The sequence below is a fragment of the Rousettus aegyptiacus genome, unplaced genomic scaffold (assembly GCF_014176215.1).
Source record: "Rousettus aegyptiacus isolate mRouAeg1 unplaced genomic scaffold, mRouAeg1.p scaffold_m13_p_7, whole genome shotgun sequence".
Lineage (NCBI taxonomy): Eukaryota > Metazoa > Chordata > Mammalia > Chiroptera > Pteropodidae > Rousettus > Rousettus aegyptiacus.
In genome coordinates this window covers 60,915,012-60,929,326 of record NW_023416310.1, presented here as the reverse complement: position 1 = coordinate 60,929,326, position 14,315 = coordinate 60,915,012, and the positions used below count along the sequence as shown (strand labels likewise).

General features: G+C 40.5%; 1 protein-coding gene across 1 annotated transcript in view; it reads right to left on the bottom strand.

Moving 5' to 3' along the window:
• The window catches only part of SLC9A2 (solute carrier family 9 member A2), a 75,694-nt gene that overhangs the window by 19,154 nt on the left and 42,225 nt on the right, over positions 1 to 14,315 (bottom strand). The window contains exons 4-5 of the mRNA XM_016161850.2: positions 7,263 to 7,480; positions 6,638 to 6,840 (exon numbers count right to left, since the gene is read on the bottom strand). Of these exons, the coding sequence (XP_016017336.2) occupies positions 6,638 to 6,840; positions 7,263 to 7,480 (421 nt within the window). The remainder of the gene's footprint in view (positions 1 to 6,637; positions 6,841 to 7,262; positions 7,481 to 14,315) is intronic.

Genomic DNA, 14,315 nt, shown 5'->3' with positions numbered 1-14,315 from the left:
ACCTGACCTTAACTGAATTGTCCATGTCTCCTGTCTCCAGTTTCTCTCTTACCCTGGAAACTTCTTATGAGCTGACCCCAAGAGATCTTAGCTACTCATCACCCTCATCATCTAGCCGCTGTGCAACAGTGCATTCACTATGCCGACCCACCTGACTTGCAGCTGCGTCCATCACAGTTGCTAGAACCCTCTCCTTTCTGAACACTTTCTTCACTTGACCTCTGGACAGCCCCTTCTGGTTTTGCTCTCACTTCTCTAGTCACCTTTTGCAGTCTCCCAGTCTGGCTCCTCAACCTTGTCTAGACTCTTAAATATTGGTATGTCTTCTTTTCTCTACTTTTTCTATACTTACTCCCTGATAGTTTCATCCAGACTCATGCTTTGAAAACCATCGACATACTGATGAGTCTCACATTTATTTCTCCCACTTCGGCTCCTCCATCAACGCTAGATTCACACATGCAATTGCCTATTCAGTATCACCACTGGATGTCTAACAGGGGAATATGTGTGTCCAAAATGTAAAATGAATGCCTGACTCCCCACAGTTCTACCTCCCTTGATATTATATTAAATATCACCTTTTACCCCTTTGCTCAGTCAAAAACCCTTGGAACTATCTCTTACTGTTCTTTTTCTCACATCCTAAGTTATTCATCTACATTTTTCATCTTAAAAAATCCTCATCAACTTGCTCATTTTATTGTAGAATCAGAATAAATTTTTCGGAATCTCATAAAACTTTATTTAGTAATGGTATATGTGAATTAAATATAGGAATGTGTCACTTTAGATTTTATACATAATATATATTATTAGATTATATATAATTATATATTGGATTATATATTATCTGATTATATATAATATATAAATTACATATGACCACTTAAAACAAATTAAAAGTCATTTGAAGGGTCATTCAATGTCTATAAAATAGTGAGCCTCATTGCTTTAGTTTGAGAGGCTGTCAGCAAGGGCGTGTCTGATCATCAGGAAAGATGAACCCACTGTGGTTTCTGAGTGTCCTGTGCATCCCTGCAGGGGTTGCCAATAATGCAAGGCCTTGACCCCTTTTACCTAGGCCATTTTCAAGGTTGCATTTGCAACAAGCTACCTTGAGATATGAGACAACGTTATCCTCCAGAAGAGAGCAACAAACTTAGTGTCTTACTCCTGTCTCCTGTCTGTCAGCCCGTGCAGACATCCATCATGGGCCCTTTGTGTCACCCCAAGGGACTTGGGGTGTGGAAAATTGACACAAACCAACACAAAGCTCTGGTCTCTGGATTTTAGAGTGAGTAATCAAGTCCTTTGTCTCTGACCCAGGAGTCAAGTGTCTTCTAAAAGTTTCTGTGAAAATATAACAGACTGACCCGTTAACATTCAAGTAAGGTAAGAACCAAGACATTTCAAGTTCTGGACAATGATGCATCATGGACACGACACTAACATACAACGGAGGCAAAAAGAGATGCCGGCTCTTACATGCCAGTCGGCCTTGCTACTTGATGGGCCTCTGGACAAACACTGAACCAATCTCCAGAATTCTGAGGACTTGCTCTATCATTATAGGGATTCATGAAATAAAAACAATTCTGCTCTAGTCATTTTCCCTTTCAAAGAAAATAACACTGAAAGATGTTAAGTTTTTCTTCTATTACCATTTTACTTAATATTTTAATTAAACACAGCAAATCATCAAGTTAAATCATCAGGTTAGTATACCGTGTGTGAGGTACAGTGTACGTATTTCCTCTCTGCTGCCTGGGAGTGGGCACCATTATCCAGATCTCAGAGCCAAGTGAAGTGAGTATCATAGAGGCTGTTAGGAGCTGGGCCTGACCATCAACACAGAACAGCCTTAATTCCAACATCTATTTGCTGGACTCTGCCTCCTCTTGATCTTGAATATAATTTTTAAACAAGAGTGACAGTATATATTTTACATAACATTACCAACCTTATTTTTTAAAGAAATGAATTTACATATCCAAGGAACCAGACTTGTTCACTCGTTCAATATCTCACAAGTAAGAAGGTATTCTGGTAACATGTCAATGTGCTTCATAAAGAGGCTACTTTCTTTAATTTATCAATGTGATTCAAAAAACGTTAAAAGGAATCTGATTCAAGGAACGTAAATCTTGGTATAAAATAACAAATCACATGTCACATGGAATTATACCTAAGAAGATAGTGCCAGCTCAACAGTATCAGGATAGAAGAGCTCATAGAAGAAATATCGAAATAAAGTAGAAAGACATTTTAATGTTTAATGATAGGTCCATCAACATAAAAGTTGTCATTTAAAAAAGAATGCATAGCTCTTAATCAGAAAGCAACGTTTTATGCATTGTTTTTAATTAATTATTTCTACTAGGTTTGTAATGCATTAAGTATCACCTTCCAGGCTTTTTTCCCTGAGTTCCTTAATTGTCAATGTATTCTGGGGAAAAAGAAATATTTTCTAAAAGAAAGCATATGTGTATTTGTGTGTGTATGTGTTCACGTGTGTGCATGCATGTGTGAGTTCATAATTTCTTAAGGCTAGGGGTGGGCAGAAGAAAGGGAAGGAGAGAAAGGTCAAGGTCGAGATGATTCCATTAGTCTCTAATCTGTGCAACAGAAGCATGAGACAGACTACAGTGAAGGGAAGATAGCAGCAGGCATAACTACAGCAACATTTTTTCCCCATGGGCAACAAAGGGACCCTTGCCAGGTTTCCTTAACCTAATCAGGGGAGGAAACGGGCCGTAGGGTATGCTAACAGACTCCAAATACTGACACCCAAATGTCTCCATCACTGAAGGATTAACTTGGTATGTTTATAACATCAAATATAGCCAACACATCTAAACTAGTCTGTTTGTTACCTCTGTTTTTTTTTTTCATTTGTTATTTTAAAAACTTTGTTAATCAAAGTTAAATACTGATATACATGACATTCATTTAAAGTGGGTATGTAGGCATTGAATAAATAATTCTTTTGGTCGAGTTACAATTCCAAAAAGCCAAAATATGTGTGTAATAATTATACTCTATATCAGTCACCTACACACATATGCAATGAACAATAGTATACTTTTTTGTAATACTTTTTCTTTTTTCATATGCTATATTCGTTCTGATCATAGAAATGCAATTTTATGTCTGTTGAATCTAGTAACTAAAAAAATCTGAGCTTGTATTTTGTATGTCTTCTTCTGAATTATATCTTCCTATTGTCATTTTTATTATATTTTTCAAATGCACATGTCGTTAACGAGGATAGAGGGCTGGTATTGCACTGTAGGTGTTTAAGAAGCATTTGTGTAGACAATAATGGCTGATACGTTCAACTTCAAAAGGCCTAGTTCCTAGTTGCACTAGACTGAGGTGCTTTTGTTTTCCCATTCGACACCTTAAGTTCTGAGGGCGTGGGGAGGAGACTGGAGCATTGACTGAGCCTTGGCAGGGCTCGCTGTGGGTGTAAGGACAGGGCTGCAGGCCAGGGAGAGGCAGTGAGTCACTCACCCCTGCCTGACTTCCCCTCGAGCAGGGTGCCCTAGGATGCTTCTGAGAGGTGAAAATGCTCAAGGCAAAATGCACTCACTTCACAATTTTGCCTCCCATTTCACAATGGGAATAGCGAAGTGGATGACTTATTACAAGGGACTTGGAAAGATCACAGCAAAGATAAAGACAAGGAAATCTGCTTCTCCTCAAAACCCAAGTGTCTCTCTGAGAATAAGAGGAAACTGAAACCAACATGGGATAGTGAACCAACGCTAGTATGCATAACTATAACTCAAACTGTTAACTAACCACAATCTGGTAAATGATGTCTTCTTTAAATGAAGTCAATAAAGCCAATAGTTCCAAGCTTGTCTCTGGAATCAGAGTCCTAGACTCAACTTCAGCTTCTACCAGTTACCAATATCTGTTATCAGGTCAGTCTGCTGTGTCATTTTGAGCCTCACTGTTTTTTGTTTTGTTTTTGTTTTTTGGTTTTATTTTTTTTTTTTCTCAAAGGTTCATTTTGAGGATGAAATGAATTAACATGAAAGGTATTTAGACCAAAGTCAGGCACTTAGAAAGCATTCTGTGACTAAATGGTAACCAAATTTTTTTAAAACATAAAACAAAACATCTCTTATTTTTCCAACTTTGTTACTTATCACATGTCCTCAGTCTCCTTGGCTGCTTTTCTCTCCTGCTCAGTACCTTGAGACTGGGCTGCCCCAGAGCCCAGTGACTTCCCCTCTTTTTTGATTTCCTTGATGTACATTTTCACTCCCTTGGCAATCACTTCAAGTTTCATGGCCTCGAATATCAGCTGCCTGCTGATTACAGAGCTCTTTCCTGAATCCCTAGCCCACAGTAACTGGCTTATTCATCAGGTCTACTTTCAGGTGTGATAGCCATTCCTAACCCATTGCGCTTATCACTCAACTGCCAACCTCCCACTCCTCCGCCCCCACACAGACTGTCCCTTCTCACTGGAGGGCAAGCCTGTCCTCCTAGCTGCTCGGACTGAAAACCCTGGAGTCCACCATGACTCCTGTCTCCCTTCCACCCACATCTAACCTGTCAGGAGATCCTGTAGGTTTCACCTCCACCTCTATTCCAGGACCTCACCCTTTCTCACCATCTATATGACCACCACACATTGGTCTTCCCTGAGGATGGCACTAGCCTCCACAATGAATTTCCCATTTTAACCCTTTCCTGTTAACAGTCTATTCTCACAGTGGCCAGAGCAAACTTTTTACAAAGGAAATCAAGGCCCATTGCACTTCTGCACAAAACCTCCTGATGGCTTCCACTTCACTTGGAGAATAGCTGAAGTCCTGACACTGGCCTGCATGACCCTATACGACTTTGGACTTCAGAATCCTCCTTACCTAACTTCATCCCTCTCCCCTCCAGCCACACTGGCCAAGAGCACCATACTTGCAGACCTTTGTCCTCTAGTCTTATTTGGAGATTGGAACATTCTTCAGCTTAGCTGTTTCCTTCGCCAGCCACAAAACAACCCTCAAGTATCATTTTTTTCATTGTTGCCATCCATGATGATTCTATTTAAAACTGGATGCAGTCATTGACTAGAAGGGCTTCTGTTGAGAAGGATAAGGGTGACTCAGGAGGGAGACAGTGACATTGAATACAGAGTTGCCATCTCAAGTTCAGGACTTCTGAGGCCTATGGTTCACCCTCTCAGATCTGTTGATGGCACTACAGAAATTTTCCAAGTCACCACAAGATTTCCAAAGTAAATGTATTGGTGATGCCAGAATAGATGATGAAATTAGTGTCGCTCAATCACCAAAAAAATTTGTAAGACTACGCATTAACAGTAGGAGAAGAAAGAAGGAGACTGGACATTCATTTGAAAGGCAAATGAAAAACTGATTGGGAGGACACAGAAGCATCTCAGTTATCTGCTGGAAGGGCCATACTGCATGTGGGATTCAGGAACAGCCAGAATTATGAACTCTGAGGCCTCTAGGAAGCTTTTTATCTCTGTCTTTCATTTACTTATCAGCTTCATTCCCTCAGTTGGCTTCTTTCACTTGGAAGCTTAGTAATAGAAGTGGATCAATTCACAAGGAAAAATGTATGAAAGATACAGCCAAAATCATGGAAGAAGTATGTAATGACTGAAATTTGGAAACCCATGGAATGAGTGATACGATGCTTTACATGCCTTTGATTTTGATTGGCTTCTGTGATCGTGTACTCTGCTTGACATTGTCAATGACTAGCCTCCAGGTTCACTGGCTCATTTATGGACCTTATATTAAAAAAGTAATAGTACTCAGAAGCTATCATATTTTGCTTCAGTTTCTTATGAAGGAATAAACCTTCATATAATAAAAGTGTTAATGATTAGGTTAAATATTTATTTTAAATAAAATTGTAATCCCTATCATTACTCTACCCTCCCCATGCCTGATCCTCTTCCCATGGTGTAGCATCTTTCACCTTATAAAACGCTCTTTCATTTACTTACTTATTATGTTTACTGTCCTGAGCCTGCAACCCTCCTGGAATAGAAGCTTTGTAGGGACAAAGACATTTCTATTTAGTTCTCTCATGGATCCTAAACTCCTAGAGCACCGTCTGGCACATAATGACTAAGTTAATAGCTAAAAAATATAATCTCCTAAGAGCCGGCTTATTGAGTTAAAGAGACTGATGAATTTGCAAAGTCAGGATCCCAACACAAGCCCATGTTCTTCCCACCACACTCTGTGCTCCCGATGCCAAACTTGTATCCACCCATCGCGTTGTTTCAACAGACACCTGCTAAGCAGTCAACTCATGTCAAATAGTTGTTGTTACAAGGTCACCACACAATTGGCATTTGATGAGTACATTTACTAGGTCAGAGGGGAAGAGAAATGATAAGTATTAGCAAGTGCAGTTCATAAGTTTCCAGGAGTAAGCTGGGATCACTTAGCTGAGTGTCCTTGTGACTAAATTGAGACTCTCTTAGGTCCCTGCACAATCCAGTGACACGAGGAGATGCCATTTCCCCAACACCATAACTCCCAAGGCTTCAACGCTCCTTTTCTAAGTTGCGTCTTGTCAGATGTTCGTGACCTTGTTTTCTTTTGGTACAAAGAGAGACTGAGAGAAAAACTCCACTCACCAGAATGAAGACAGTAAAGAAGATGACAACAATTGCAGCTGTAATGAAGAGCTTTTTCCGGGGAAACACAGCGGCGGGAAGGAGAAACACCAGTGCAAAGCAGATGGCACCTCGGAGGCCTCCGTAGGCGATGATGAACTGATCCTTAAAGGTGAGGGGGATCGTCCGGAACCAGTTAATGGCCTGAGTCAAGACAAAGACACCTGAGAGGGAAAAGTGAACCGAAGAAAATAGACTCTGTGAGGCCAAAACATGTAAACACGAAGATGTGTTTTCTATGCTTTTGTAATAGGGAAAGGATTTAAGAATAGACCCCACAGAGTCCTTCCCCCTTTTCCTCTGTGTGCTCGTACTACTGGCCTCTCGGGTCTTTGTTGTTCCAGGATGACAGGGGGAAATGTGGAATCAGAGAGGCCAAGGGAGTTTCCTTAGACTTATGGCAAAGGCATGAAGATGCTCGGGGAGGAAAAGAATAGATCAGAAAATGAAAGAGGAGGAGGCAGGAGAAACAAAGACCAAGAAGATGAAGCAGGAGTAGCAGCAAAGAGGAGGGACGAGAAGGAGAAAGCCCCATTCTTTTATCGAGTGTCGCTGAATGTTCATTTGGGGGAAACGTGCTCATTACCGAGTGCTCGCCAGATCAGGCAGAAGGCCAGCGTGAAGCAGACGAAGGCCCAGTTCCACTCATGGTTCTTCCCAACGGTGGACACGCCCATGAAGATGAAGATCAGGGTCTCGCTTACACTGCTTAGCATCTTCATGAAATATTTGATGGTTGTGTAGGATTTTTGAGAGACATTTTCTTCCACATACTTATTCATAGTCATCGCACAAGCAGTGATTCTGCAAGAAAGATACAACTGCTGTTTAAACATGACAATGGTCCTAATCAGAATATAAGAGTCAGCACTTAGGAACTAAATTATGGCTCTATCCTTCTGCCTATGACCACAACGTAGCGACCGATTTTTATAAGCGAATGTGATTTGCATCCTTGCAAACCCTGCTATCTCTGGAGGTTTTCAACAATACCCATGGTTTGAACTACTAGGCTCTGTCCAGCTTTGTCCCCACATCCACACTCTCAAAGGTCTGTGGACATTGGCACCATCAGCTATCATGTCACTATCATAAATAAAGCAAGTCTATATGAAATTCAAAACCCATGCTCTTCCTATAAAACCAGTCCCGTCTTTCCTATTCCTCTGGTGCCTAACACGCTACACTATTGCCTAAAATCCAAAACTTGAAACTATGGTCACATTGGACTTCTCTCCCTGCCACACCTCCTCAGTGCCCCCCACCATCTAATTGGTCTCCAGTTGTTTTCTATCCATCGTCCTGAGTATCTCTTGGACCCACTCTCTCTTTTTTATCCCGATGCTTTAGCTCCAGGTCTCACTTCCACTTATCTACTGTATCCACTTCCAGGAAATTTAAAATATAGTAACAGGCTCTTAGAATTCCTAAAGGAAAAAAAATGCTTTTTGCTTGTTTCTCCAGCACTTCCAAAACTCGAGGACCTCATGATGTGAATTTTAACAAAGTACCTTTCACACTCTCTGGGTTCAGCTCCTAAGGCCTGAAGTTCCTCATACAATTCCCTCAGTGGACAATCTCAGTTTCACCCCAAACTCCACCCCGCACACACCATGTGCTTCACCCGTCCGTAATTTCCCAAGTGTTCCTGCTCTTTGCTGTCTTCTTGCCTCACACATACTCTAGGTCTAGAATGCAACAACCAACTGACCAACCCAAATGCTACCCACAGAGGAAGCTTAGAATAAGCTGGATGATAGCTCATACTAGATTTCATCTAAAGAGGCGCAGTTACTATAAAGTGCCAAAAGGAGTTCACGATCAGAGGGTGCCGAAGAATGAAACAAGGCAAATTTGAGTGGGCTGCCTGCTTCCACTGAGTGATCGCCATGCCATAAAACAATTGCTGGTCACAATCTGCAAAGTTTTCCACATTCTCACAACTTTACAGTTACAAGATCCCACACACGCCCTCACCCCCAAGCACTGCACGTAGTCTTCCTGATGCTGAGAAGATTTCTGACATTTTAGGAAATACAAACCCCAAGGGCAATCTGAATTAAGACCTAAACAGGTAACCACGAACTTATTTCTTTGAAAAGAACAGATCTGTTCTGTACATACAAAACATGTGTGTTTATTTTTGTGGCCCATATTAAAATAAAACAAAAATCCCACCAACCCGAGGACCTTATGCATTTAGTCACAATGTCACTGCCCCCAGAATGAGCAGGTATTTCCTCCAGATTTATATGCGTGAGGAATGCATAATTCATGCTGTTCCCAAAAGAAAGAGTGCCTTATTAAATGGGCTAATAAAATGTGGCAGCCATAAATACAGCAAAGCCTTTAAATAGCTCAGGGCTTATATGTCAATGTTTCTAACACCTCCACTCCTTGCCAGGTACTGTGCAAACACTTTCATGAATTTATGTTAGTTAAACCTCACAACAAGCCTCCAAGGCAAGTTCTATTATCATTCTCATTTTACAGGTGAGAGAACAAAGGCAGACAGAAGTCCACTTACTCAAGATTACATTGCTAATAAATGTCGGTGCCAGGATTTTAACACGAGAAGTCCAGCTCAAAACCAACACTGTCGAGAACTTAACACTCACTCTTTCCAAGCTCTCTGTGAGCCTTATTACTTCTGATGTGAGCCAGGCCTTCTTTCTCTGCCGGGCCCTTGCTCTTCCTTTCTCACACACAAGCCTATTTGTATTTGTTTCCCATGGCTGCTGTAAGAAATTACGAAGGACCCAGTGACATGTGACAACACAGATTTATCATCTTATACTTGTAGAGCTCAGAAGTCCAAAATCACTTGCACTGGGCTAAAATCCAGGTACCAACAGGGCTGTGTCCCTTCTGGAGTCTCGGGAGAACCTGTTCCTCGCTTTTCTAGCTCCTGGAGGCTGCTCACATTCCTTGTCTCATGGTAACATCACTCTGACCCTCTGCTTTCCTTTCATCAGAATCCTTGTGGTGATGTCAAGCCCATCGGTTACTCCAGTGTCACCTCCCCATCTCAAGATCTTAACTAAATCACAGCAATGAAAAGTCCCTTTTGCTCTGTAATGTAACACAGTTATAGATTCCAGGGATAAGAATCTTTGGGGGTCATTATTTAGCTGACCACACTATTGCTGGCATTTACCTCCCTTGTGGTGATGGTAACAACCAAGTGCTTGTCCCAAGATGACTGTGGCAAGAGCTGCCCACTTGTGCTTGGTGACAGAAGCTAATAGGAGCTCTGTCATACCGACTTGACAAGAAAAACTGGAACCTCCAGCAGCCGTCAATAGAGACTGGGAGAATAGGGGAAAGTGGCATCTCTCTGCATGAGCCTTCAGGGGTGTCATGCCAGCACCCACTTGAATATAAATCATTGATCAACTGTATTTCTGAACATCTTCATCTGTCATATGTTGGATTAATTAATGTCTCTTTAACCACACTAATGGGGGTAAAAGGCAGATTAAATTAAGAATCTGAATCATAATATGTTTTATAAAGAAAAGACATACAAAGCAACACAAACTAATGAACCTTTCTGAAATGCTGCCAAGTTAAAAGTTGATAACAAAAACCATTTATAATGGTCATATTACTTTCAGAAATTCTCTAATCCTATGCAAAAGATGCTTCGAAACAATTTTATTATAAAGCATTTAAGATTAGAGGCAAAAATAAATAATAATAAACACCAAAATACCCACTACTCTGCTTTTTCTAATCACTTATTTTTTAAGACAAAACATCAACCGTAGAATTGAAACCCCTACATTTCTCATACCAGTCCTATTTCCCTCTCTCTCTCTCAGCTTTAGATTATTTTGTTTGTTTATCCTTCAAAAAGTGATTTTTAAAAAGCTGGAGAATTTTCTCTTTGTGAATATGCTAAACACTTCCTTCTGAATAATGTTCGCATCAGTCACTGGGCAAAATATGGACGAACAGGCAAAAATTAATCTTCAGTTCATTACGTGAACAACTGAACAAAAAATTCTCTTATGAAATGATTGAGAAATATAGCTTTGGTGTAGGAAGAAAAAAAATGAATTTTACATGAGTGTCCACGGGATCAATTTCCATTGCTCTGTGTTCTTAACATGACACCAGGAGAGATGCTCATGTCTGCCAGACACTTCGCTGTAATTTAATTCTGTTTCCTTCCAGCATAGGTGAGATACTGGAGGGAGACAAACTCCCTCAGCGGGTTCCAGAGGTTTTGGCGCCTGGTCGTCCCTGACCAGGAAGCGCGGGCACATCTATGGTATTGATGCACCATGTGGGCTGGGGACAGATGTTCCAAATGTCCCAGTTCTGGTCTGTTACAGCTTTCTGCATGTGACCTCTTGAGCAAAGGCCAGGAAGGGTTTTTATTTCAGAGGATTTTTGCCACAGCATCCTCTGACCTGAAGTCAAATCACCTCACTTCAATAACATTATAAGTACATAAAACTGTGAATGAGCTGGTCTCCCTCCAGTTAGGGAGGCAAACATAATATGGCCTCCCAAGAATGGAGAAAAATAAAACTTTCTCTGTCCCCTTCATAGATCACCTAAAGCTGATATTCTTAACTGTCACCATAAATCTGAGTCTTCTTCAGTTTTCTAAAAGAAGCACAAGGAATTTACAGTGCTGGGGCACGGTGCAGGCTACTGACTGGGTTTGGAGTATGTGGGCAGGAGTGTCCTTGGGTACAAGGTCATGCCCCAGCATATCACAGTAGCACTGCATGTTACAGAGAGGTAAGATTTCTTTCTCCATCCTTATGTAAACACATGAGATTTCCTGCCTACTATCCACAGCTTCTCACCCCAACTCCAAGCATCAGCACAATGGTGCCCCCACCAGAATAATAACCTAAATAGACTTGTTACATTTTAGAAAATTCCAGTTGAATTTCTTAACTATATAGATCCTTCAAACATAAAACTATCGACCTTTACCATTCCCAATATGATCCTACTTTAATTAGCTCATGTCATTGAATCACCTTTTCCCCCCACCCCCTTTCTATTCATGTCTCTCGTTCCTAATCTCCATATTTAGTTAATATGATTGTGAATAACAATTCAACATCAACCCAATTTCTTAGCATCTACTCTGGGTCAAGTTCTATGCTGGAGTCTAGAAAGATAAAAGCAAATAAGACTTAGCTTCTACATTCGTGAGCTCACAGTCTAAGGGAAAAAGGAGTCACTACGAGATCATTGTAATACCGCAAGCACTAGAAACAGGGAGTGGCAACAGTGCCTTAGGGGTGCAGGTGAGGAAATTGCTACTTTCCACGAACTAGGAGGCATTTAAGCAAAGTCTTTGTGGATAAGTGAAGAACTCACCAAGCAGAAAGGAGAAGAGAGATGTAAGCCAAGGAACAGCAGAGGCCATGTGCAAAGGCATGAAACAAACGGGGTGGCACAGTTAGGGAACTGTGGGATGACTGTGTTAGCTACAGGAGAGGAGGTGAGGTAAAGGACATTTATGGGCCAGATAATGACAAATGACACCATTATATGTAATGCTTAGGAGTTTAAACTTTATTCTATCTAGATGGAAGGGAAAAAATGATAGATTTTAATATGAGCATATACTTAATATCTATTTCCCCAACCCAATGGAAGCTTCGTAAAGGAAAACTAAGTGTCACTGAGGCTTAACATAGTGTCTGGCATGTCACCGATGTGTTTTGAAGCAATGGCTATGTGGACATGTGAATGAACTGTTTACAGGAATGGTGGTACGTATGAACATATCTGTAGTGAAGAAAGAGAACTCTGAAGGATGCTTGGAAAAACAGATTTGGAGGGACATGAACCTAGAGTTTGGAGTCACTTTGCTTTTTGCAGTGGTTTGCCATTTCATTTTCAAAAGCCAATGCAGCACCCAGCCCATAGCACACCCCAAGACATGGCCATGTTTTGACAGGTGTTATGTTCCATTCTGTGGAACCACGTGGAGGTGAGGTATGTATAGAATTCACTGGCACATTCTGCTTTGTTATTATCTTGCCCCACATTACGTTTTAACATAAATGTATGGTGATTATCATCAATTTAGAGAAGGAGAAGCTAAAACACCATAATTAGTGGTTTTTACATTCACCAGCAATTGAGGTTTTCTTAATCGCGCTATCACTCTAAATTCAGCATAGAAAAAAATTCAGGTCAGCTAATACTATCTCAACAGAGGCTTTGTAGGGGTGAGGATCAGACTTTCTACTGAGATGATCTGTCCTTTGACTGTTTTCTGAATCAGAAATTCCAACAAATACTTTTTCGTATAGTATTTCATGAGTCCATCCTAGCAGTCCATGAAGCCAACTCTCTGTGAATGTTCATTCCCTAACAGAATGGGCACTTTGAGGAAACAGAGGTGAGCATTCGGCCATGCTTAGCACAGTTCTCTACATGTCGTGGCACTGACTGCATGTTTAACTAATGCTGGCTGAGTAGTTCAAAGAAGACTCAGACTGTTCATCAAAATGGTCATGATCAATTTGACCGAAGGGACCAGGCATCAACACCTAAAGTGGGTGGCGACAGCAGATTTTCAGTTGTGAAGATAATATATGGCCTATATGTGTTTACATACATATAGTGCAGCCATGCCTCAGTTAATTCAATTTATAAGTATAAGTGTTTTTATCTTTTTTCAGGAGCAGTCAATTCTGTAATTTCTAGTCACGTATTAGGAGACTTTTTCTGTAATCCAAACTGTTCAGGATTAGAGTTCAACTGGTAGAAAGAATGCCGCAAAATTCTTTTGCTACCATTCCATATCTGTGTGTGATCTTTAAAAATATGGATTCAATTGCAAAAAACACATTGCAAATAATATTTAAATATTCTCAATAAAGACTTTGCCAAATATGAAGGCATACTCTACTAATTAGAGTGAAGCAGTAGCAATGAAGAAGAACAATTAAATAGCTTTCTGTGATTTTTACATTTGATTAAAGCCAGGTCTTCTGGTAACTCAGGGTACACTGTATGTTCTCAGAATAAAGTATTCACTCATGTGAGGTAAATTAATTATTCCAGGGCATGAATTTACTATATAATGGATTGTCTCTTTCAGGAAACCTGACAACCAAGAAAGAGCGAGTTTGACACATGAGAAAATGCAAGAAAAAAATTGTTTTTAGAGGATCCAAGCATAAAAAATTGTTTTTAGAGGATCCAAGCATAAAAACTGAACACCCTTTCTGAAAATAGCAAAAATTAAATAAAGTGAATTCAGACTATTGTAAATGCTTGATTATTCATATAATCTTGCCCATATCATGGATTTTCCACATCTTTTATGTTTTCTCCTTTATCTGTTTTCAATTCAATTCAACTGATGTTTACAGATCATTGTCTGGACCCTAAAGCAGGCACAGTTTTGTGGAGAGAACACAAAGAACCACAACTTATTGTCAAAAGCATAAGAAACACAAGGCATTCAGGAACCCACAGAGTCTGCTCCCCTAGCTGGGAGTGTTGAAAATAGCCTGAGAAGCAGAAAGACTAGACCAAGAGCTTGATGATGAAATAAAAGGTTTTCAGCTGGAGAATTCCTGGTGTGTGTTGGGGATGAGCTGCCAGTGGGATACGGGTATGAAAAACAGCCATGCAACAACCCTGCACT